At 52.0% G+C, this 23,718-nt stretch overlaps 1 protein-coding gene across 9 annotated transcripts in view; it reads left to right on the top strand.

The window, feature by feature from the left end:
• Positions 1 to 23,718, top strand: part of CNTFR (ciliary neurotrophic factor receptor) — a 200,055-nt gene that overhangs the window by 158,355 nt on the left and 17,982 nt on the right. For all 9 annotated transcript variants that reach the window (XM_086866645.1, XM_086866642.1, XM_086866646.1 and 6 more), the window contains 2 exons: positions 18,782 to 18,899; positions 19,704 to 19,870. In XM_086866645.1, coding sequence (XP_086722771.1) covers positions 18,782 to 18,899; positions 19,704 to 19,870 — 285 coding nt within the window. The remainder of the gene's footprint in view (positions 1 to 18,781; positions 18,900 to 19,703; positions 19,871 to 23,718) is intronic.

Here is a 23,718-nt window from a genome sequence, read left to right as displayed (position 1 = left end):
CAAACAGGCTGCAAAGCAGCCACAGATGTCTGAAAGCCTTTGGCATAGCCAGATCTGTGGTCCCCTGGGCAAGGTGCTGGTAGGACAGTTTGCTTTGTACCCATTTGGTTGGTTTCTTAGTGCAAACTGGCCCTGCTGGGGAGGGGATGGGTCCATGGCCATGGGTGGGTGAGCAAATGCTGTTCTGAGCTGGTGTGGGTGCAGGGCAAGGGCTTACCAAAGCCTGAGACACGAGGGTGGGAAGGGTGCAGGTAAATGTGTCCATTGACACTGGAGCTGTGAACATCTGCCCCTTTCCATGGTTCTCATCCCTGGGGTGTCTCTCTCTGTGCAGGACTGCCATCCCTCTACCCAGCATTTGGCCTTGCCTGTGCCAAATCTTGGACACAGAGTCCTTGAAATTAAGTAGACATCCTAACCTTGCCTGATTAGAGCATCCACATGTGCAGAAGGAGGGCAGCGACAGAATTCCCTGGACTCAACTTTGAGAATTAGATTGTGCCTGTGTTATCTCCCTTCCATGAACAGCCCAGTCCCTGTCTCTTAAAACTTGTTTAAACCAGCCCTTTTTCTCCTTGGGGCTGCGATAACATTGCTGTTCACAGCTGAAGGCCCTCCTGCCTTCATGGAAATCATCCAGGGCTACACCAGGAAAAGCAGATAATTAAATTCAGGCCCTTTCTTTTCCCCCATCAAGCAGATGCAGTGTGATGGCAGTCCCACTGAGATTTTATTTGGGGCAGAGGGGGCAGAAACTTCAGTCTTGAACTTCCCCATAGCAGCTGCTGCTATGTGTCCTCTGAGCCAGGGACCTGCTCCCCCTATCCAGCCATGCCTCACTGGCTTATCATTTCCAATCCTATCAGAAACAAAACTGCTGCTGCTTAATGCTTCATTACAGGCTGTTACGTGTCTCCTGCACTGCCCAGGAGAGCAGCAAGGAGGGCTCTGACTCTATTTAATAACTGTTTCATGGTTCCTAATTGACAGATAAAAACGCTACTAACTCAGTTTCATCGAACATAAACCATGGGCAGGAGCAGCGGTGCCCTTCTGGAGCCATGGTGGCAGCACGAATTTTGATCCATTATTTTGATGTGGGAAATCCATAATATGCCAATCTGCCATCACCATGATGGGTTTATGCCTCACTTTTTCCCCCTGTTGGTTTTGGCTTTTGCAGCCTGGGGGAAGCTGTTGGGGAGGGATTTGGGAAAGGGTGGCCAGGAAAGAGAGAGGAAGTGAGATGGTGGCTGGTGCTTTATTCTCAGGAGCCTTTCTCACGAGGGGCTGCAGCACCCCTGGCACGGTGCCTGGCAGTGAGGATTGGCTTTGCAGGATGTGCCCATGGGGGATGCACATCTGCTCACCTCAGGACTGTGCCTCACCCTGGCAGGTCCCCAGCCCAGGACTGTCACACTGTGGTTCTTAGGCTGAGCCACACTTGTACCCAGGGAAGATTCACCATGACTTTCAGCTTTGGTAGAAAAGGACCTATACGTGTGCTCAGATGAAACAGGTAAAGATTTATTATTGTAATTCAGAGGTGCTGGTAAATCAGGGTGTTTCTTTGTGCCCTGTGTAGTTAGCAGGATTGTGTTATTCCCTGACACATTCTCCTTGCTGTTTTTGCTGGTGTAGGTGACCAAGTGACCCAGACTTCTTCCATGCTCTGTGCTGAGAAGCTCCAGACAGAGAAATCCCTGCTCTCTCCAGGAATAGTAATGATAACTGTTGGGATTCCAAAACCACGTACTGGACCTGAAACCTGCTATTCAGTTTGGGATTTGCCTTAACAGATCCAAATTTTTCAGGGCTTTCTCCTCCCATCACAATGACTGGAAACTTAAATATCAGCTGGGAGTCCCATAGATATTTGTGACTGCTGCGGGGGTTGAGTGGCACCCGTGTGGGAGCAGCCTCACTCCCAGGAGGCATGGGCAGAGGTGGAGCTGCAGAGAAGTGGTGAGTGGCTCATAGCTCTGTGCAGAGCAAAGCAAAGCTGATGGCCACTGAAGGAATGCTGAGAGGATGAGAGGTTATTAGTAGTGAGCGCTTCAGGGATAACACGGAAGATATTGATTTAAATAAAAATCACCATAACAGCAGCTCTAACAGTACCCTGTGGGTCACTTGGAGGAGAATCAGAGGCAGCAGAGCTCTGGTGCTGGCACACTCAGAGCATTTCCTAGCTGGAATATCATGCTGGAGAGAGCCAGGACTGCTGCCTGTGCTCCTGAGCAGGGACAGGGAAGCAGGCACTGTGCCAGGGTGTGCAGCAGACACTGGGATGTGTAAAGTACATCACTGCAGTGAGGTGAGAGGCTGGACCCACCGTGACCCACAAGGGCACACCGTACTGTTTGCAGCTCTGCTGGGAGCCCTAGTGCCAGGACATGGATATCCATGATCTCAGCCAGTTGCACAGCTCCTGTGGAGGTCAGATTCCCATGGTGTGAGTCAGCTGCATTCCTCCCCAGGGTCAGTGAACTGTGCTGGGCTTCAGCAGCCTCAGCCGTCTCCTGCAGTGATTAACTGCACTGGGGATGCTGGGTTTGGGTGGACAGCACGAAGGCTAAGGGTCTCAGGTCAGCTGGGGACAGCTTCAGCTGCTCATCCATGAGAGAGGAGAGGAGCAGAGCAGTTTCTTGGCCACCCTTCATACCAGGAGTGCTTTTATCAATGGGGTGTGAAGGGGTGATAAAATGCTACCAGCCTCTCCATAGACAGCTAATCCATTGGTATGGATTTGTTGTTAGGGAATCCCGCAGGCCCGTGCAGTTCCTTGTAGCTGGCTGTAACTCTCCTGCCAAGGGTACAGCCACCTGCAACACCAGCTGCCCCCATCACGATACGGAGCCGTGTCACGATGTGCTGTCAGCAAACAGAGATGTGATGCAAGGTAACAGCCAAGCTGTCGTGATAGAGAAGGTCTCAGCACCTAACAGAAGGGTTTCTCCACTCCAGGGATTTTTGTATCTGGAGTTTTTAGTGTTTTTCCTCCTGATCAACATGCTTCCATGAGAACTGGGCGTTTTGCAGAGGAAGCCTCCCATGCCCTTCAGCTCTCCCATCAAATACGGGCAGACCATCTGCTGGACCTGCTGCACAGACAGCACAGGCTGCACCAGGGTGGATCTGCATTACCAGATCTCTTGTCACTTCCTGCTCAAGGGAATTAAAACCACCTGGAGCAGCCCCCTCCCTCTGGGAGGACACAGCTTCCCTCAGACCAGCTCACAGCCTGGTTCTGGCGTTGAGCAGTGTGTGAAAAGGTCAATCCAGAGCATTCATGCATTGCAGTCAGTGAATGGAACCCACCCAGCCTGGATCCAGCCCTGATCCTGCCCACTGGGCTGTCCTGGGAGCATTACACACCTGGCCAGTATCAGCTTCTCTCTGAGGACAAGGCAAAATGAGCAAACTCACCTGCACTGGAAGGGCTGCTGGGAGTCGTCAGGTGCCAGGAGCTGTGGCTGGGAGCTCCCCATTGCTTTGTGTGGTACCACAGTCTCTGCTTGCACTCAGACTCTGCACCGAGACAGTCACTCAGGTTTAATGTCCCTGTAAATTACATCTGCGGGGCTTTTTTCCAAATCAGTGCGACCTTCTTGTAGATGTGAAGTTCCCAGTGCATTGCTGCAGCCCTCCAGCAGCACCTCTGCGCTCCCTCAAGGAGCTTATTTCCACATGGAAAACCCCACATGGGGAAAAACTAAAGGAGATGCAGCACAATCAAAATCCAGCTGTCTGGGGCTGCACAAGCCTTACTGTCAGTGAGTCCAAGCCAGTGGTAGTATGAACACGGTGTCAGACAGCATCTGCAACAGGGATAAGGATATTTCCAGCACTCTTAAGAGGCCAATTTACAATGCTGGGATTCTCTCCAGCTAAACCACTTGGGTTCAGATTTTCACTAACCCACCTCATTTCCTCATTTTTCTTAATCTCCCAGCAAAAATTAAACCACTGCTGCTTTGACCAGCTCTTTGCCTGGAATGAAATGACTAACTCCTGGCCACTGGTGGTCCTGGGCTGATGTTGTCCTAGGAAGACTGCAGCAGAGGGCAAAAGAGGGTAATAGAGAGTAAAATTGCAACCAAAGAGCTTTGGCCAAGCAAGCAGTTTTGTCCTCAATCATTACAAGATGATGGGCCCCAATATCCTTGTGCCATGGGAAAAGGTGGATGTGCAGCATCCCTGTGATGTGGGATGTGAGGAAGACATGGGGGCCCAAGGCTGCTGCCTGCCCTTCTGTGTGGCCCCTGCAGGGCAAGATACTGCCCTGCATAGATCCCTCTTTGAAGGGCAGCAAAACTGTGAGGAAAGCATTCAGCCCTGATATGAAGGCTTCCAGTTGCAGGGAATCCTCTTGAGCCTTTGGCAAGCTCTCCCAGGTGTCAAAAACATTTACAATTTTTTATGCATTTTTATCAGGCACTGATCTCTTCTCTGTGGTGACAAGTGACAGGACCTGAGGGAAAGGCCTGAAGTCAGGAGACATTTAGGTTGGATAATAGGAAAAGGTTCTTCACCCAGAGGGTGGTTGGCACTGGAACAGGCTCCCCAGGGCAGTGGTCACAGCACCAAACCTGACCGAGCTCAAGAAGCATTTTGGGCTGCCAGGCCCATGGTGGGATTCCTGGGGCTGTCCTGTGCAGAGCTAAGAACAGGAATTGATGATCCTTGTGGGTTCCTTCCAGCTCAGCACAGTCCATGGTTCTGTGAAAATGCTGCAGGCAGGTGTGTACCCCATATGAAAGAAAGATTCGGTTTGCCTTCCCCAAGTGTCTGTCCGTCCCCATCAGGCACAGAGTGGAGACAGACTGATTGGCCCAACCAGTTCCTTTCCAGGTCTTAAATATAGATAAAGGCAACAGAAAGCATCAGTCCAACCCTTCAGAGAAGTGACTATCCAGCTCTCCATGGCATTCCTGCAAAGTTTCTCATTAGGCTTGGCTCCTGTCAGGTTGGCATCTCTCCTGACCCAGGGCTTGGGGAGGGCAAGATCTGCCCTGCACATCTTCACTGTAGTCTTCTAAATCCTGCTTTGAAGACATCCCATATCTTGAAAGGCTTTTGGCCATGTGAGGGCCAACATTCCCATCTTGTAAACCCTCAGCTCAGGCAGAGCTCAGGTGGTTTTCCTTACCAAGATCTATTGGTAGCTTTACTTTTAATAGCATGTACGTGATGTGGAGTGGGATAGACCACTCCAGCTCTGGCTGGCACGTTATAAATCTGAGAAAGAAAAAAAAAAAATTAAAAAAAATGCAAAGGGCCAGGAGGCTTGGGGCGGGGGGGAGGAATGAAAAAACCAGCAGAAGAAAGAGCCTGTTTTCCCAGAACCCAAAAGCAGACAGGGGTGGGGAGAGAGAAAGGCAGGGTCGTACGGCTCGCTGGGGCAGAGTGTGCAGTTGTTTATACTGGAAATGAGTTTCTGTTTATTGCAAGCTATGGTGGGGAGACCACAAAGTGAACGTAAAACAAAATGGGAAGGGTGTGGGAAAAGTCAGGGGAGGGGGAGCGGGTGCCTTTGACAAACTCCAGAAGTCACGTCCAGTAATAAATCAAGCCGGGATCTGTCTCGGGACACAGGACCCAGAACATCTGCTTGGGCTGCAGGGAAGCCAGGCAGGCGAGAAGGGATCTCCCAGCCTTGCCTGGGGCCAGGCAAGAGACAGGGGCTTGGGCAGCTCATCCACCCATGGGTGTTGGGCCCAGCAGTGCTCAAATGCCTGCAGAGGTGGCTGAGCACCTGGGGTTCACCAGGGAACTGCACCCAGGGCTGAGGGATTTAACAGGCATCCTCAGTCATCCTCTCCATCCTTGGTAGCTCTCCCTTGACTGCTCTGTGCCTCCATTTCCCTGTAAGGTGACTGACTGTAGGGTGACTGTAAGGCGGCACAGGAAGCTTTTCTCCTATCTACCACTTTTCCCAAGCCTTGCAGCAATTACCATATGGGCAGGCAACTCATGCATGATTTCAGAGCTGAGCCATGGTGTAGGTGCCACTGGGAAGGGAGGCCCACTGCCCAGTTCCAGGGCAGCAGGAATTAGTATGTTACCGGGGCTGGTGGCGAAATGAGAGACAAATCCCACAATAACTCCACCGGGGCCAGCAACGCATCCATTCTGTGTACAGACTTTGAAGGTATTAAGTGCTAAGGATTTTGGTTTGACATCTGAATCCAGCTGCATTGTTGTGAGAAGCCCTTGCAGGTTATTGCTCCAGACCAAACTTCCATAAATAATCTATTGCCTTGGGTGTAGTGCTTCGGAAGGGGCGGTGAATGCTTGTTTTGCTGATTTAAGCATTCCCGTCCTCTTCTTCCTTTTCCCCTTCCCTGGAAAATGGATCCTATTAACCACTGCAGATGACACAACACATGCCAATACATTTGCAGCCCATTTGGCTCATAGCAACAGCTGCTTTCGAGCTACGAACTTCCTCAAGGGCCCAAGTAAAGCATCAGCATGGGAGTGAAGCAAAGACAGTGCATCTGCCCTGTGGGTCCTGGCCCAGTTCTTGCCTTTCCATCCCACATTAGTGCAGAAAGCAGCATAGACAGCCACTGAGATGCATGTGTGGGTTATGACCTCAAAAGTCATTTGAGTTTCACTATGCTGGGCCATGGTTGAGCTGCTCTGCCATAAAGCTGTGGGCACTGCTGTGGGATCTGCTCTCCAGAAATGAACATGTGAAATGTGAACAACTTTCTGGGCTTGGGACAATGCTGTGCCTCCAGCATCTCCCTATGCCAGACAAACCCCAAATCTTCCCATGCTGGATCTTGGCCAGGTTCAACCTCACGTCACCACTGGAAATGACCAAAATTTTGGCAGCATCACGGCATTTCCCCACTTACTCCAGGCCTGTTGCCTTCCTTCTTGTGCTGCTGGTGACTTATACGCCATGGGACAGACCTAACTGCATTGGCATTAATGCAGTCAGAGCTGGTTTTTTCTGCTCCAGTAGAGGATGGCAAACTATTGGGTAAATCCAGACTGCACTACCCTCTTAGGTTTTTGCCAGCACATTCCTGCTGTTCTCATCTGCAGCCAAACCCTGGCTCTCAGACCTGTCCCAGCTGCTCACCTCAGAAGGATCGTGAGGCATCTATGTGCATCAAGAGGACAGTCCCTGTTGCAGGAGGCACTTGCAGTGTGCTCCTGATCTATGAGAGGGAAGTGGGACTCATGTGAGCCCAGACACCACAGCATCCTTATGCTGCTGGCAAGGTCCAGACCATGGGGCTTGCTCTTCACCTGTAATTTTCTGTGTAACGCTTCAGAGAGCACAGCAAAATCCTTCAGTGACTCTAATAACATTTCTCTCCAAAGCTCTAGGGCATTTCCCCCCCATCCCTGTGAAGTCACGCTTCAGGTCTGCTGAAATCCTAGCAAATGCCTCCTAAAATCCTCTGGAGCCCCTGCGACAGTTTATTGAGAGTCCAGGACTGTTTGACCTTGGAGGGGGTGAGAAAGGGAGGGGAAGAAAGAGCAGCCCTAGGCTTCCCTGCCAAACTACTTGATCCAATGCTGAGCCACTTGCAGAGACCACAAGACAGCCAGAAATCAGTCCCAGACCACCAGTGGGGTATCCGGGCTCAGTGCCTTCCTCTCTCCTCTGCCTCAGGTCTCTCGAGCATCTCCTGCTGTGCTGGGCAGTGCTGCTGCATGAACAACGTGGTGTGTTCCATAAAAAAAGCAGCAGTGCCCCAACCACCTGTGCATGGTGCCCATCCCAGCATCCTGGCCCCCTCATCCTGCCCAGAAACCATTTGTGAACCTCTGGGTCACAGCTCCTTCCCTACTGTGATGCTCGGATTGTGCAGGAAGGTTGCCCACCCTGGGGGAGCTCTGTGCTGAGGGTTCCCACCATTCCTCAGGAAATAATTAAAGCACTGATAACAATATTTTTATATGACAATAAGTGTTTTAAGTGCTTCTTATTTCTTCTCTGTTGTAAGCCAGTCAGAGGATGTGTGGCAGGCTGCTGTCCTCCATGAGGCAGGAGAGGCTGTGCTGAGCATCCAGGTTATCGCTGTCAGGGCAGACTTGGCAACGATGCTGCTGTTGCCACTGATCCGATGCTGATGCTCCCAGGGAAGGTGTGTTTGTTTCTGGGGTTTCATTGTTAAAAGGCCATCGATAAATTACAGGGAGTCTGGAGGAAAATTGATTTAAGAATTAAAAGATATTGTATGACCTAAAGGGGAGATTAGGGGAATTTAGTGAGGTGCTTGCTGCTGAGTGAAGCTAGGGGTAGTAGGGAGGGAACAGAATGAAAACAATCTTGCAAAGGTGGTGATTAGAGCAGGTGGAAGCAGTCTCTGTGAGTAACTGAATTGGTTTGTGCCTCACGTTTTGTTTTGCAAATGCTAGGCTCCCACACATGGGTGGGAAGGGGCTCCCCAAGCTGCTTGAGCTGTTGGAGCTGCCCCACATGCCACAAACATCCCCTGGGGATTGCCCACTGCTGCTTGTGGGGATTGAAGCATCCAGCCAGGATTTGAGGAAGACGAGCGTCATGTTCATAAAGCAAAGGGCCTTTTTTTAGCTCAGTTTCTTTACGGATGGGCTGGATAATGGGACCTCCCTTGAAGCCAGCTGAGTTAAGGACACAGCTATTACTTCCAAATGCAGTGAAGTCTGGAGCTGTGTGACTTACATCATCCCAAGGACCCCATGGCCTTAAGAACAGAATGAGGCCAGAGTCTGATCCAGGCCTGAGGATAAAAAAGCAGACATTAGTAAAGAGAGCAGTGGTACTGAGCAGTGCTGTTAGCTGAGCTGGTATCGCAGTCCAAAGCCTCCAGAAATGTCACACTCTTCTGTTTTTCACCTGCTTGAAGGACACATTTTGGGTGAGATACAGAGACTGATGCTCTTCCTGCCTCCACCTCAAGGTACCAACAGCATAGGGGAGGATTTCGGCATGAGCTGGGAGAACTCCTACTGTTGGTGACGTGCCTGACAGGTATTTTCTCAAAGCCAGGGAGTGAGCTGCTAAGGACTTGGTGTGAGACCTCATTTCGTGTGATAAATTAGGCATCTTCCCAAATGCCTTGTCATTAATGTGCTCTCATCATCCCTGAGCAGCCAGAATAGCACCACAAACCGGAGCCACCCCTGTGGTGTCCATCTCAGCTCCATCCCCACCATGTGTGTGATTTCTGCAGAGTGTATCATGCAGAAGCACAGGTGGGATGAGTCAGGTGGCTTCTCTGGATGTACCAAAGGAGGCTGACTGCTGCTGGGAGGACTCTCACATATCTGGGGTGGGAACAGCATGGGGAGAAGCTCCTTCTGGTCCTGTGTCAGTTCTCTACAACCTCCAGCACCTCCTTTGGCTCTGGCCCAGCTCCTTTTGCAAGGTGCCTGCAGGTGGTTTCCCAGCAGGACTGCAACAATGACATGAAGCTGGGCAAAGCCACTAGCATTACAGGGCACAGGGCTCTCACACACTCACAGCAGGGTCCCAGCAGCTGAGGGACAGGCAAAGGCTGCAGATCAGCCCCAGGAGCAGAGTAGCTTCTCACCAGGAGATCATGTGGAGCAGAAGGGCAGCCCCAAGGATGTGAATCGCTGACCAGGGGATGCTGAGTCTGCATGAACCAACCCAAATGCAGTCAGGATGGCCAAACACAGGATAAGCAAATGGCTCCTTGGCCTGTGCACACATCTGGTGCACCATGTGGCACAGATGCTCACTTTTAAGCCCTCTGTCCTGACTGAATCCAAAGCAGAACAGTCAGTACAGGCTCAAGGGCACCATGGGGTGAGGGGATGGAAGAATAGGTTAGCATATTCCCTAGCAGAACATGTGGGAGAAAGGAGAGGGTGGTTTTCAATTTAATTTATTTTCAGTAAATGCTGAAGGAAAGTAACATACCATGCAAAAGCCAGTGCTAGTGTGATGAGAAAGTGGGTAGGGGTTATGGCTGCTTACTAACCACCCCTGTCAGCTCCTTCTGCTCAGACAGGAGAAACTCCAAAATATGCTTCTCTGCTGCAGAGAGAGTCAGAAACCTCTTACTTCTTCCTCTCCATTCCCCATGGGATGAGAGACCTCTCTGCCAGCAGGTACCTCCCTCACTGGGGAAGAGAAGAGCAGAGAAAGGGACATACCCATACTGCATGTCAAGAGAGATGAAGAGAGAGGAGGCATTTTTGGAGAGCTGCTGCCTGTTAAAAGGCAGCCCACACTCCCCCGCTGGGAGATAGCTGGTAATACTCGTGGCTAGCTTGTTGCTCAGTGCATGACAGAGTGCTTATAGCTTCCCTCCAGAGGCTCCTCCTGGATAAATATACAACTTCCAGGAGTTCTGGTGGGACAGCTTTGCCGAGGATACATGGCTGTTGATGGTCCCAGTTGTGTCTGATCACACCTGGTATTTTCCCTGTCTTCTCCATCTGGATAGAGGATGGATTGCTTTCTTGCAGCCGTTAAATAAGGTGATGGAGGGGGCAGGGGCATTGCATGGTGTAGGTTGTGCAGGGAATTTCTGCCTGGAGCTGAGAAAAGAGGGAGAAGGTGGTGCTGTGTTCTCTGCTGCATGCAGTACAGGCATGGATGCCAGGAACCCTCGGGATCACCCTGTATTACCCCTGCACCACCAAGACAAGAAAGGCACAGCCCTCCCTCTCAGCACACAAGGAATGTTTCCTCCCTATTGTTTTTGCAGCTGAGCTCCTGAAGGAGATTGTCAGGGGTCTGGTCAGGCCTTTTATGGAGGAGAACCAAGGAGGGCAGCTACTTTTCCCTGGAGACCAGGACCATGATGTGCTCCCATGTGCACTGACCGCAACCTCCTTGGGGCATGGAGCAGTTGCTGGGGAACCCTTGTGTTACAAGGAGGTATCTCCCACCTGCATTGCCTTGGCACTGTGCATCCAGCCCCTTGTCTGGAGAATGGTCCCCTGGAAGGAGAAATCATTTTGGCAGGGACTGGAAAATCCACCCATATGAAGGGCATGTAATTCATGCCCTTCACATTTCCCAGCTGTTTCAGAAGAGACAGGCCCAGCATTTAGGTGGGAGCTGCAGGGGCATGAAGCTCTCCTCTCAAAATCCCAGCTGTGGAAAGCCCTGTGAATGTACAAAAAACTGTGAGCACATCAGGCCCCTGCTCTCCCTTCCCCGCTGTCTGGGCATGGCACACTGGCATCCTGGGATGCTCCAGCCCTGAGCTGTAGGCAGGGATATGCTCTGCATCCCCGGAGCCTCCCAAGGCCTGTTTGCTGGCACTTTTCCCTCGTTTGCTGCACACTCCCTCACCCGAGACCTCTCTCCAGGTCTCCAGGAGCTGGACTGGGGCCCGGCACAGTCAATCCCAGAGCAGCCGGTAACGAGGTTTGGTCATTACTGCCCGGGGCTATGTGCGAACCAGTGACCTGGCTCTGAAATGGTTTATGTTACATGCAAATCCCCTCGCAGAGGTGTTGGGGGAGGAAAGCCGGCCTCGCCGTGAACTCCCTGGGCTGAAGAGCAAACCCCAGCGCTGCAGAGAACTTCCCCTGCCCAGCACGCTGCTGTGCTACCGCATCCCACCTTGCTGGTGTACCCATCCCAGGGGTACCACGCCGAGCACCACGGCCCCGCTCCAGGGCTGGCGGTGCTACTGTTATACACAAAACAATAATCAGCTGCCGTAACGAGGATGCAGAGTAGCTGAGCTGGCTTCCCTGCTGTTGTGCCGGCTCCAAGTGGAAACAGCTGCATTTGGTTTGGTTAAATGTTTTATTTACTCACAATTATCCCAGATAACAGGTTTGCGTTCGTTTGTTCAATATTTAATATTGTTTCAGAGGAAAGCTGCTCTTCGGTTTCTGGTGGAGGACTGGAGGGTCAGAAGGGATTTTCTGCCGTGGTGTGGTCCCAGATGAAGGGTGGAGGTGTCCAGCATCCCCACTCTGCATGACTCCCTAAGGCACCCGGCCTAGAATGCTGCCCCATGGGAATAAAGTCACCTCCAGGAGCACAGCTGTGTTTGGGGCGCTGTTGTTCACAGCAGGATGGGCATTTCCCTGGGACAGCAACACTGCCAAGCACCAGCGCTGCCAGAGGGAGTGGGAACAAGAGGGTCTGTCATGGGTTTGGGATGCCAGATGACTTTTGCCTAAATCAGCTTCCTGTAGCATCCTGCACCTTGGGGAGCACCTCCAGCAAAGGCTGCCATTCCAGACAGCCAGCCCACCCCATGTCAGGGTTGCCAGTGCCCCTCTGCTCTTGCTCTTTACTCTCATAGATAAGGCTGTGAGGTTTGCTTGATTATTTTCTGGAGGCTGGAGAGTGGTCAGGTTTGAGGAGCAACTCTGCTGTGCTGGAAACAGCATGGCCTCATGCAGTGCAGGATGGAGCAAACTCCAGTGAGCCTGTGATCACACTGGGAGCTTGCCCTGCCACTTTGACTCAAAGTGGGATGCTGGGCTTTCTCTTCTCTTCTCTTCTCTTCTCTTCTCTTCTCTTCTCTTCTCTTCTCTTCTCTTCTCTTCTCTTCTCTTCTCTTCTCTTCTCTTCTCTTCTCTTCTCTTCTCTTCTCTTCTCTTCTCTTCTCTTCTCTTCTCTTCTCTTCTCTTCTCTTCTCTTCTCTTCTCTTCTCTTCTCTTCTCTTCTCTTCTCTTCTCTTCTCTTCTCTTCTCTTCTCTTCTCTTCTCTTCTCTTCTCTTCTCTTCTCTCCTCGAGTCTCCTCTCCTCGAGTCTCCTCTCCTCGAGTCTCCTCTCCTCGAGTCTCCTCTCCTCTCCTCGAATCTCCCCTCCTCAAGTCCCCTCCCCTCCCCTTCCCTTCTCTTCGAGTCTCTTCTTTTCTCTTGTAATGCTTTGCCCAAAAATTTACAGCATTGCCTCTTGCCATGCTCACTGCATTTTCTGCAAGGGAAATGAGAAAATCCATAGCTTGGTTTATGAGCACCAATCAGTGTAAAACAGGGCCTTTTAGAAATTTATCTGTTGCTGAGTCCACCTTTTTCTCCAGCACCTTCTTGGGGAATAAATTCTTGCTCTTTGAGGCTGGGAAGATGGCTCTTAGGTGGCAGCAGAGTCAGGGGTCTTTGGCTACAGCTGCAGGTGTCTCTGACCTATTTTGGGAGCTATCAAGGAAGTGCAGTAGTGTTGGGTCTGAGGGCTGGGCTAGATGCTGGCTGAATGTGTGCACCTCTGGTGATCAGCTAGGATGCCTCACACTCCAGAGGGATATATCTTCAGGGTCTAATTTCAAGGGATAGGAATGTCTCCCTGAAAACTTCCACTTGCTAAGCTTGGGCTGGCTTAGACTGAAATGGAGAGACATAGACTTTGTCTCCATCACTTGCCCAGGTCACCCAGTAGGTCAATGAAAAACAAGCCCATCTCATCCTGTTCCCCCAAACCCCTGGGTTCTCTAATTTTCTCTCAAATGAATTTTGCTGAATGAACTAAAAAAAAACCAACCAAACAAACAAAAAAACAACCCAAAAAATAAAAACCCCCAAATACACAAAACCAACAAATCAAAACCAAACACCTGCTTTATCATTCTTGATGAAGTGGTGGTTATGAACATGATGTTCCCAGAACATGGGGAGAATCACCTGCTGTCCTCCACACCCCTTCTCATCCTCACACTTATCCAAGAACAGATGGTCAAGGGGAATCAGAGCAAATTCACTCCCTGCCTTTCTCCAGCAACAAAACTCAGTTGTACCCAAACACTGGGGTCCATGGACGGGACTGTCCCCGGCCACAGCCATGCTGCACTCGGGCGCAGGTGGCACATGGCAAACAGACCCTCCCCTGATCCACCTGGCAGTACAAATATGATTTATTCATCATTGTTTTCTTTGTTGTTTGCTACCAGCCTCCTGTACACAAGCAGGCTTTTAGGAAAGCGGCGTTAGATAAATAATACATCGTGCTGGCAGCCAGCATGTGCATAACAAAAGCATCTGTGTAGATGCGTGTGTGGACTAGCAACGTTTGCTGCTCTCGTGCCCACATGCTCAGTGCTGGCATCTCGTGCTCAGGTGGATCCCTGCTATGCTGTCCAAGCTTCTGCAGCTTTGCTTTTGGTTGGTTGGGCGGCTCTTTTTCTGTATTGGTACATACCCACCAGAAGTGGTGTGAAAAAAGTCATTGGGTGATGATCTGGTCCTGCCACGGGCACTTGGGGTGCAAACAGCAGGAGTTTGGCAGCAGAACAGCACTGGTTGTGGGCAGCAAGGGGGTCCTGCCCATGTGCAGGCAGGCTGTGTCACAGCTGTACAAGCACATGCTGCTGTCATGGACCCTGGAGTCTTTGCTGGCCCAAGACCGAGATGATGAGTTATGCAGGTGACCCCAAAAGCACACTATGGGCTCATTATCCCCCATCAGCCCAGTGCCTGAATGTGCCCCGAGTGCACCAGAAAAAATACCTCCTACAGAAGTGTTTGAGAGGCCTCTTAAAACTTTTATTGGCGCTATTTTTTGTATCCTTCCACCTGTGGAGCGAGGCATCTTTAGTACATTCAGCCCTCAGCGGGAGAGGAAAATTATAACTGATCCATTTCAGAAACCTCTAAAAGTGACCTAAAATAACTTTTCTATATATAAAAGTGTCATGATTTTAATGTCCATTATCTCATGACCTAGCAGAGCTAGGAAAAGCTCTTGTAGATCATTTTTAGTGGTTTCTAAAATGGATTGGTCACACTTTTCCCCTGCACAGTGGGACTGAGGGTACGAGGACAACTGGGCTTTAGAGATGAGGAGGGAAACAAAAATCTGTTTCTGTGCTGGTGTATCCAGAGCTGTTTCATCCTCAAGGACCACTCGTGGTGCTGTCCCCAGCTGAGCAGAAGTGCTGAAGCTGGTCAAGTGACAGCTATTTCCAAAAAGCTGGAGAGACAGAGTTAAATGGATGCAAAGCATGGAGTACTGTGTGGTGGGAAAACCAGTTCCATGCCTGCCTCTGGTCTTTTCAGGGATCTGCAGAGATGATGACCCTGGCACCAGCTTTCACTGCTGTGGCAGACCTAGATTTTGCTGGAACATCTCATAGTTTGTGAGCCATGTGCCCAGATGGGATGTACTCAGCTCTGACCTCAGCTCTGAGCCTTTCTTCACCTCACCCGGAGTTTTTGCAGCGAGGCTGGTTGCAGCCCAAGCCTCTGGGAAGCTGCCACAGCCAGGCATTAAACACGCTGGGTTTTCAGAGAGGACATCAGCAGAGCACATGGGAGAAGTGGCTCCCTGCCATGCAAGAGGTTAATAGACAGATTAGAGAGGGCAGGCGCTGTTTGTGGTGAAAGGAAAAGAGCTCTGCTTTTACAGAGTTCAGCAGCTCCATGAGGCAAGGGATGTAAATATTTGCCAGAATTAGGGAGGCTGTGAGCAGGAGCCCAGGGAGGAGTGCCCACGTAACTCAACGTGTTGTTTGGGCTGTTTGTGGTGTGGGGCAGGTGCTGAGAGCTGGACATTGTCTGAGGGAGGATGGAGAAGGTTGGAGCAGGACACCCCCCACCCAGAAGCACTGCCCAAAACCTCAGGGCAAAAAAAATCCTTTAATGCTGCTCCCTTGATGGCTTTGTTTTCCTCCACTGCCTTTCTTGCTCTCGCTGTTGGCCTGATGGGCTGGCCCACCTCCAAAGACAGCATTACAGAGTGCTGGATCGATTGGAGCCTGCAATTTTATTTGCTGTCTTTAAGAGCCTTTGATGGGCAGCATGGGCTGTGCCAGCGAGCGCCTTTCCTGGGAGAGGAGGGGAGAGGAACAAGGGGATGTTCTCCACAGGGAGATAAGGAACCTGCCACCAGCTTGGAGAGGACACCATGGTTGGCTGGGCAAAGAGAGCCCTCCTGATGCAGCAAGACATCTGAGAAGGGGCTTGCAGCCCTCTCCTTTGTGGTGTCTGGCAGTGGTGGCCAAGTAACCCGTGTGGTGTCGTGGTCACAGCCCGCTGTGGCTCATTCCACTGGCCTCACACTGTGCCATGAACTTTCTGCCTGTCAGGGTGGAAAGTGGGGTAGCTGCCTGACAACTCCGTCCCAGGATGCCCGTGGCTCTGGGACTGATGGCTCTCTGGAGAGATGCAGGCTGCAGGAGTGTGTGTGTGAGACAGCTTGTGTCTGCCCAGAGAGAGGGCAAAGGCTGGGGTGAGACAGGCTTCATACAGCAGCTTCCCTTCAGCTGCATCTGTCCTCGAACTCTGCGAAAGGAGGCCAGGGATGCGAGGATCATTTTGTCTCCCTTCCCCAGTCTCTCCTTCCACCTCTGTCTTGATAAAAGACACCAGAGGGCAAGAGGTGGAGCATGCTGGACGCAAAAGGTTTGGGCTGCTCCTGGGGACCAGCCTTGAAGCAGAGGGCAGGATTTTCACGGCATTCAGTGCTGTGGAAATGGGGCATTCTCAAGGCCTTCTGCGGAGTGGGGATGGAAGCAGGGTACAGAAGGGGCAGCCCTCCCTCCTCCTCCTCCCAGCCAAAGGAACCTGGAGGAGGGAGCCCGCCCCAGCCTCCTCAGCGGAGGAATTAGCAGAGATCACAGAGAGCCGCATCCGGCGTGATACTGGAGACAATGGAGATAAATTATCCTCAGATGGACTAATTGTGGCGCATAGCAGTGCAGCCTCTTGGGCCGTGCTGGTAGGGCTGGACCCTGCAGGACTCCAGGAATGCTCGAAAAGGCCCCGCCTGCTTCTGCCCGGCTTCCCGGCGACGAGCGGAACAGCTGAGCGCAAACAGCAAGCGGGCGAGTCGCCTGCGGTGGCATCCCCAGGGTCCCCAGCATCCCCAGGGTCCCCAGCATCCCCGGTGTCCCCAGCATCCCCAGTGTCCCCAGCATCCCCGGTGTCCCCAGCATCCCCAGGGTCCCCAGCATCCCCGGTGTCCCCAGCATCCCCAGGGTCCCCAGCATCCCCGGTGTCCCCAGCATCCCCAGGGTCCCCAGCATCCCCGGTGTCCCCAGCATCCCCAGGGTCCCCAGCATCCCCGGTGTCCCCAGCATCCCCAAGCAGCGCCGCCAGCCCCATCCCGGTTTGCCGGGTGCCGGGCAGGTGCTGTTAGCCCACAGTGCCACCGCGCGGTCACCCGGCACCCAGAGGCTGTCCCCGAACCCCCTTGCACCCCTTCAGCCCCTCCGGGACACCTCCCGGACCCCTCATTGCACCCTGCAAAGAGCAAGGCTGCCTTTGCTCCCGCCACGCCCAGGGGAGGCAGGGAAAGGGTTAAGGAGCCTGTGGGGAGGAGGAAGAGGATGGGGCTGTAGCAGAGATCAGGCCCTTGTCTCTGGCTTTGCGATTAGCCATTCTGTTTTGATGTGGAGGGTCTGCTTGAATAATTTAACCGGGAGGCTCATTAAGCAGGCTCTGGCCTTCGTCTGTCGGCTGAAGGCTGAAATAGCCATTAGGAGGAACACTCGGAGCGGCACAGCCTTCCCTCCCGCCGGCCCCCTCCGTTCCCTCTCCTCCTTGCTCCCTGCTCCCTGACTCCGCTGCACTTGGCTCCCTTTTCAGCTGCCTGCACCCTCTAAGCCCTGCCCCAGGGGCGCCGGGGGTGCGCCACCCCTGTGCCTCAGTTTCCCCTCTGCAGACCATAGCAGACTCTGTGCCCCCGGGTGTGCCGTGCCAGTGACACCTGGGCTGTGGGACTGAGGAGGTGCTGAGGCTGCCAGGTCTGCTCGCTTTGTTTCTGCTTGGAGAGAAGAGCGTGTCCTGGGATATTCCCAGTGGATGGATGGGGATGAGGGCTAACAAAGGGAAAGAGGGAGCACCACAGATCAGACAGCCTTTCCAAGGGGAATCCTGGTGCACTTCCAGCCTGGGGAGTGTATTTTATGGTAAGGCACTGTGCCAGGGTCCTGCTCTTAACAATCAATGCAATTGCCTGGGTACCAAGAAGAGTTGACTTTGGTGTCAGGTTAGGTAAGATTTTTACCAACAAGGGCAAAATTTATCAGCCAAAAGGTATTACATCTCATTCTTTGCATCCACTGTCCCTCAGCATTTTGCAGAGTTTTCCTGCCACTCTTGCTGTGCTCCTGCAAAAAACAGTGTGCACTGCACATGTGTCCAGGAAAGCCAAGTACAGTGTGAACATTTCAAACACTTCACTGGGGTTAAAATCCTCTTCTGCCTCTAACCTCTAGGATCAGCTGATGAGGCCAGAGGAAGGCTGCTCCCACTGGATGCTCTCATCCTGTCTCCTGTTGCCTCTGTGTCTCTTTGGAGGCTGTGCAGCAGAGTCAGGGATGCTCTTCTCCATGCCAAAAGCGTTAACACTGTTAGTCATCCTGCAGAGCTGGATTTTCTCTGCTGCTTTCACATTGTTCCTCCTCATCTTGCCAGTGGTTCTGCTTCCTCCCTTGGGTGACCTCTGATCATTTGGAGGATCATCCCTCAATAAGTTTATCACTCCCCAGGGATGTGGCAGAGAAAGCTGTGAGCAGCGTAGATTAATGGGGTCAAGAGAGCAGCACCTCCTCCTCATCAGCAACATCTCTGTCACAGCCCTGAAGACAATTTCCCCTGGTACCTGCAGACCATCTCTGTCACTCCATCCCTCATTAAAAGCAGTGAGCTGCCTGAGGAGAAGGTGAGTTTTGCACAGCCCAGCCCAAAGCAAGCATGGAGGACCTCAGCACAAGACATGGGATAAAGACCCCCAGACACTTCCAGCAGCTGATGAACACAGGCCAGGCTCCTCTTGCAAACCCTCCCCTCCCAATCTGGCAGCAGCTGGGAATGGAGGATCATGCCTTTGCTCAGAACTTGATGATGACCCCACCTCAGTGGGTAATTACCCTTTCTCTTTCCCTGGCAGCCCCGCCGAAGGAGCCAGTGCTGATGTGCCGGTCCAACAACTACCCGAAGGGTTTCTACTGCAGCTGGCACCTGCCCACTCCTACCTACATCCCCAACACCTTCAACATCTCTGTCATGTAAGTGTCTGGGAAAAAAGGGAGCAGTGGGGTGAGTTTCAGTCCCCACAGCCTGGAGCAGGTCTCAAGTAGTGCCATGAGGTCCTGGGGCAGTGGGTCTGACCTGTACTGAGCATATGGTGTCAGTGCCTCAAAAATGGGCATGGGGAAGGATTTTCTGGGGACATACAAACTGGATGTTTGGGAATGGATGTTTGGGATGCCTTTCAATTTTCCTAGGAGGGACCAGGAAAGTCTCCATCTCCCAGGTCCCCTTTCCATGCTTCCCAAGACCATCCTCTCTGCACCTGCTGTCTTTAGTGGATGTTGTGCCCACTGTTTTTTGGCACATTTGGTGCATCCATGCTCTTTTCTGGTGTGAGCTGATTGTTGTTGGGCAGCAGGAGTGTTTCTCACCTAGAACTGGCCATGGCATGTCATCATTCCCTACCCTGAGCCTAAGTTCTGGCACAGCCCTTATACAGGCTGATGCTGTGGAGTGTCTTCTGAGGTTTGTGTCACCACAGAAGGGAGACCTTGTTCCTCTCATAGGAGGGCTAGACCCAAATCCACCCCCAGTAGGGTCTCTTTTTTTTCATGGGGCCAGCATGAGGACGTTCACTGAAGCCTCTGTGTAGGCTTGGGAGAAAATGTCATACACAAGGGCCCACACAATTCCCTGGCAGGAGGAACACAGCCCTTTGGCTGCAGCAAGGGCTGGGGACCATTGTCTTAGCGGGGATGCAGAGCTGCACAATCTGCCTCCTTCCTCCAGCAGCTTGGGTGCATCCACAGGTAACACCTCTTCTCATCTCTGCTTTCCAGACATGGCACAAAAGACATGGTTTGTGAGAAGGATGCCGTTCCCAAAAACAGGTGTCACATCAGGTACCTCCAGCTCTTCTCAACAGTGAAGTACAAGGTGACTCTGACAGTCACGAATGCTCTGGGAAAGAACTTCACCACTCTCACCTTTGACGAGTTCGCCATAGGTAAATTCTACAGCAGCAAAGGCCTCTCCAGGGCGGTGTTTGGGGTTGGCTTGTGGTGCAGTGTCATCCATTGGAACGATGCAGCAGGGAAGGGACTGCCTCACCAAGTGGAGATTCTGCCTATCCATGGAGATGGGATCTGAGCCACTCTGGCATCCTCCCTGTGCCCTTCCCATTCCCAGGGCCCTGCAGGCACCTGAGCATCCTGGGGGAGCCAGGCAGGATGCCCACAGGCAGCCTCCACACTGGTCACATCAGTGGCCTGGTGTCATGCGTGGTCCCACCCCCAGTGGATCCAGATCACCAACAGTTGCTGAGTTCTTCCCTGTTTGGGATGCAGGGAAAGAAGCTGCTATGTATTAGGGCAGAGAGCTTTAAAAATTGTGAGGTCCAAATGGTGTTGCCATTCCTACAACCTCAGAGCATCCCTAAAGGAGAGGTTTGGTATTTGTGCTGGAAGCAGAGTCATGGGAATTAGGATTGCAAGAGGAATTAAAATGTCCCATTCTCTTCTCTCCATTCTTAGTCAGGATAAAGCTCTCCTATAGTCAAGTTCCCTCAGCCCTTACCTAGTATTTTCCTAAAAACCCTGTTTCTTCTTTTGCACCTGTTCACTGCCCTGTCAGGACAGCAGATGCTGTGCAGTGTGGGACAGGGAGCAGCAGACCCTGTGGAATGGGCTGTCCATGTCTCAGGCTGTGCCACAGAGATTGGGAAGCATCCATGTCCACACCCACAGCAGAGATACTCCCCTGACTGTGAAGGGTGGGCATGAATTGAGCAATCCAGTGCAAACACAGCAAATCAGGGAGCTTTAGCCACCATCCAAAGCCGGATTACAGCTGGTGCTGTGACATCCTCAAAGAACAGGAAAAATAGAAGAGAATGGAGTTCAGGAATACACTGAAAAACAATTTTCTGGTTGCATGTGGCAGTTACTGAACCTGAAAAACAACTAGGTGAATCATTAAAGTGCAGCCAGTGCTTGGTCTTTGCCTTCGATGTGCTACGCATCACAGCATGGAGAAGCTGGAAGTGCTGGAGTGCAAGAAGAGGAGCTCCACTGCTAATCCACCGGATTTTCCCTTTGTACCTCAAATTCTGGAAAATATCGAACAAGGCACTGAACAGCCAACTGTTTGGAGCAGGTACTGTCCTGCTATGTGTCTGCAGCCATGGTCCATACCTGAAGCTTGTGTTCATCAGTGCATCGGGAATGCCAATAACAAGGCAGGGAGCTTATCAGGGAAGTGGTGGAATTTCAGTCATTTGGGTGCCTTTAAATGGAAATTGTTGTGTTTGTGGAAGATACACTCCTTAAAAATGAAGGTAACCTCCAGCCTGCATGGCCCAGGACAGCAATTAAAGAACATTTTCCAAGTTCCTTGCATTCCCTCCTCCAGGAGTTCATGGCACCCGCTTGTAACATCTGTATCCCACCCATGCCCTGCCTAGCTTCCCAAACATCTGGTCCTCCATCCAGCACACAAGGGCAGCTCCCTTGGGGAATCACACCCTGCTGCAAGCTTGGGGCATCCCAACACCAGCACAAAGCTGGATCCAGCCCAGCAGTTTGAACTCGGCACAGGTCAGAGGAGTGGTGAACAGAGACCAGCACTACCCTAGGCCAGCCCTTAGCATTGGTGTACTATTTCTGCCTCTTGCACGAGTGCCTGGAAGGGTGCAGGGTGCCTGGACATGTCTCAGCAGTGCTCTGAGAGGTCAGACCACCCAGCATCACCTGGCTCCAGGTTGGCACTTGGGGAAGGGGTGATGGGCTGATGCTGATAGGAGAGGCCATGTCCTGCAGCAGCCCATTCCCATAACCACTTCAGCATCCAGTGGCCTTAAAACTTCCATATTCTGCACAACTTCGAAATTCTCCTCAGGATTTGGTAGGGGTGCCACGCATCAGCAGCACAGACAGGGTGGTAACAGAGTGCTGAAGCGGGAAGTCACAGGCTTAGCAGATCATTACAGCATCTGCAGCTGCTGAACAACAGCTGTCTACCCCGAGTGGAACTTCTCCTCATGCCATCCTGGTGTTAAAACAAGTGCACTGCATTGCTACATTTTGCTAGGCAGTTTTGCCCCAGGTTGCCTGTGGTCCTCACTGAAGCTTCAGTGTCTCTTCCAGCTCTCTTCTCTGCAGCTGCAATTCAGGACTGTCTCCCAGCGTGGGGAGTGCTGGATGTGTGGATCTAGCATCCAGCAGGTTTTCTGGGGATCTCAGCTGGCCTGATGAGCTGTCATCTGGGAGATTTTTCTGGGTTTCGCTTTGCTAGATGAAGGGTGGAAAACCTATGGCTCAGGGCAAAGCCGCTGCTTCGGCTCAGTGAGAAAATGCTGAGTGAGAACATTGCAACATCTGCACACATCCTGCTAAAATGAAGAAACAGTGTCAGCCAGGACCTGTGTGATGCTTCTCCTGAAATCCCTGGGCTGTGGTTGTCAGAGCCTGCCTTGTGTTTTCCTGGAGAAAAACATCATACCTTCTGCATGGAGGTTAGAGTGCAGCCACGTAGCCCCGATCTTACGCCCTCCTGGGGACACAGCAACCCAGAGCCAAGGAGAGAGCAGTGCAGGGCAGCAGCTCCCTCTCAGCACCATCTCAGCTGGAAGAAGACCCTCTCCTGAGTCAGACCACCCACCCAGCCTGGGCAAGCACAAAAAGACCCCTGGGAAGGAGTGACCTCCTTTGGTTTTGCTTCTTCACTCCTTTTCCATCCCTGGAGCCCCCAGCAGAAAATCCCTTCCCCAGCTGCTCAGAAGATGGTCTCTAATTGAGTGGAAAATGACTGGTACTTTCTTTTGCTGTCCTGAGCCCCTGCCTTGCTGGCAGTCGTGCCGTGCTGGTTATTAGCAGCCAGCTGTGAAGGGTCACTCTGCATTGTCATTTTCAATGATGACTGGAAAAGCTTTTCCGGCCCTCTGGCCCCCATCTCCTACCAATGCAGGAGATCCGGACTGCCTTCCTCCTCATCTTGCTCCTGCAAATTGTTTTCATAATTACATCTTCTGCAGAAGTATTGATATTAATACAGGTGAGTGCAAGGGGGTCCTGCAGAGCCAGACAGACATCAGGGCTCCAGCCCCAGGGAGGAGGAGGTGGAAAAGGGACTGTGGGGAAGAGGATCTGGAGGCAGAGGAAGATGCCAGGGAGGAGTGAGGTGGCTGTGTAAAGAGCTGCCACCTCCTTCGTGATGGCTGGAACAGCATGGGGATATTTTTGGCCCACTAGGATACAACCACACCTTCCTCACTTGTGTTTCAGCCCAAGAGCTGTTTTTTGTATCCCCCAGGAAAGCCAGGGCAGCACCAACACATAGCAACACCAGCATCCTGCCTCATCATCTTTCTTGTCAAATGATCATGGGGAAAAATATGAGAAGATGCACAGCACTAAAAGGAGGGAGGAAGCCTTGGATGGGGCCTTGCAGGTGTGGATACCTTCCTCAAATATGCTGCCCATCCTTTGTGTGACCTTGGGAAGGTCATCTGATCCTTCTGACTCCAGCTCTGGGGCAGTGAAGATGCAGAGCATCCCAGAGAGGCTGCACGATACCCATGTCTGTATGAAATTGGGAGTCTTTGAACACAGGTATACAGTTGCCTAAGCAGAAGGTCAGTTCAATTCATACTACTTAGGGAGGCAGAATTAAATTACCTAGACTGACATTTGGCTAAGACATGGAGTTTAATATCCCTCTGCTCATGGAAAATGCCAGGGGATATTTAATGGCCGCAAGGGATCCATTTTAGTGCTTGTTGGAGAGACGGGATGCTCCATGCCACAGGGTCTCAGCTGCTTTTCTGAACCACCAGATTCATTTTGAGACATGTCTGAC

This window comes from Cyanistes caeruleus, chromosome Z (genome assembly GCF_971803275.1).
Source record: "Cyanistes caeruleus chromosome Z, bCyaCae1.hap1.1, whole genome shotgun sequence".
In the NCBI taxonomy this organism is placed as follows: domain Eukaryota; kingdom Metazoa; phylum Chordata; class Aves; order Passeriformes; family Paridae; genus Cyanistes; species Cyanistes caeruleus.
This window is presented reverse-complemented; position numbering and strand designations above follow the sequence as displayed.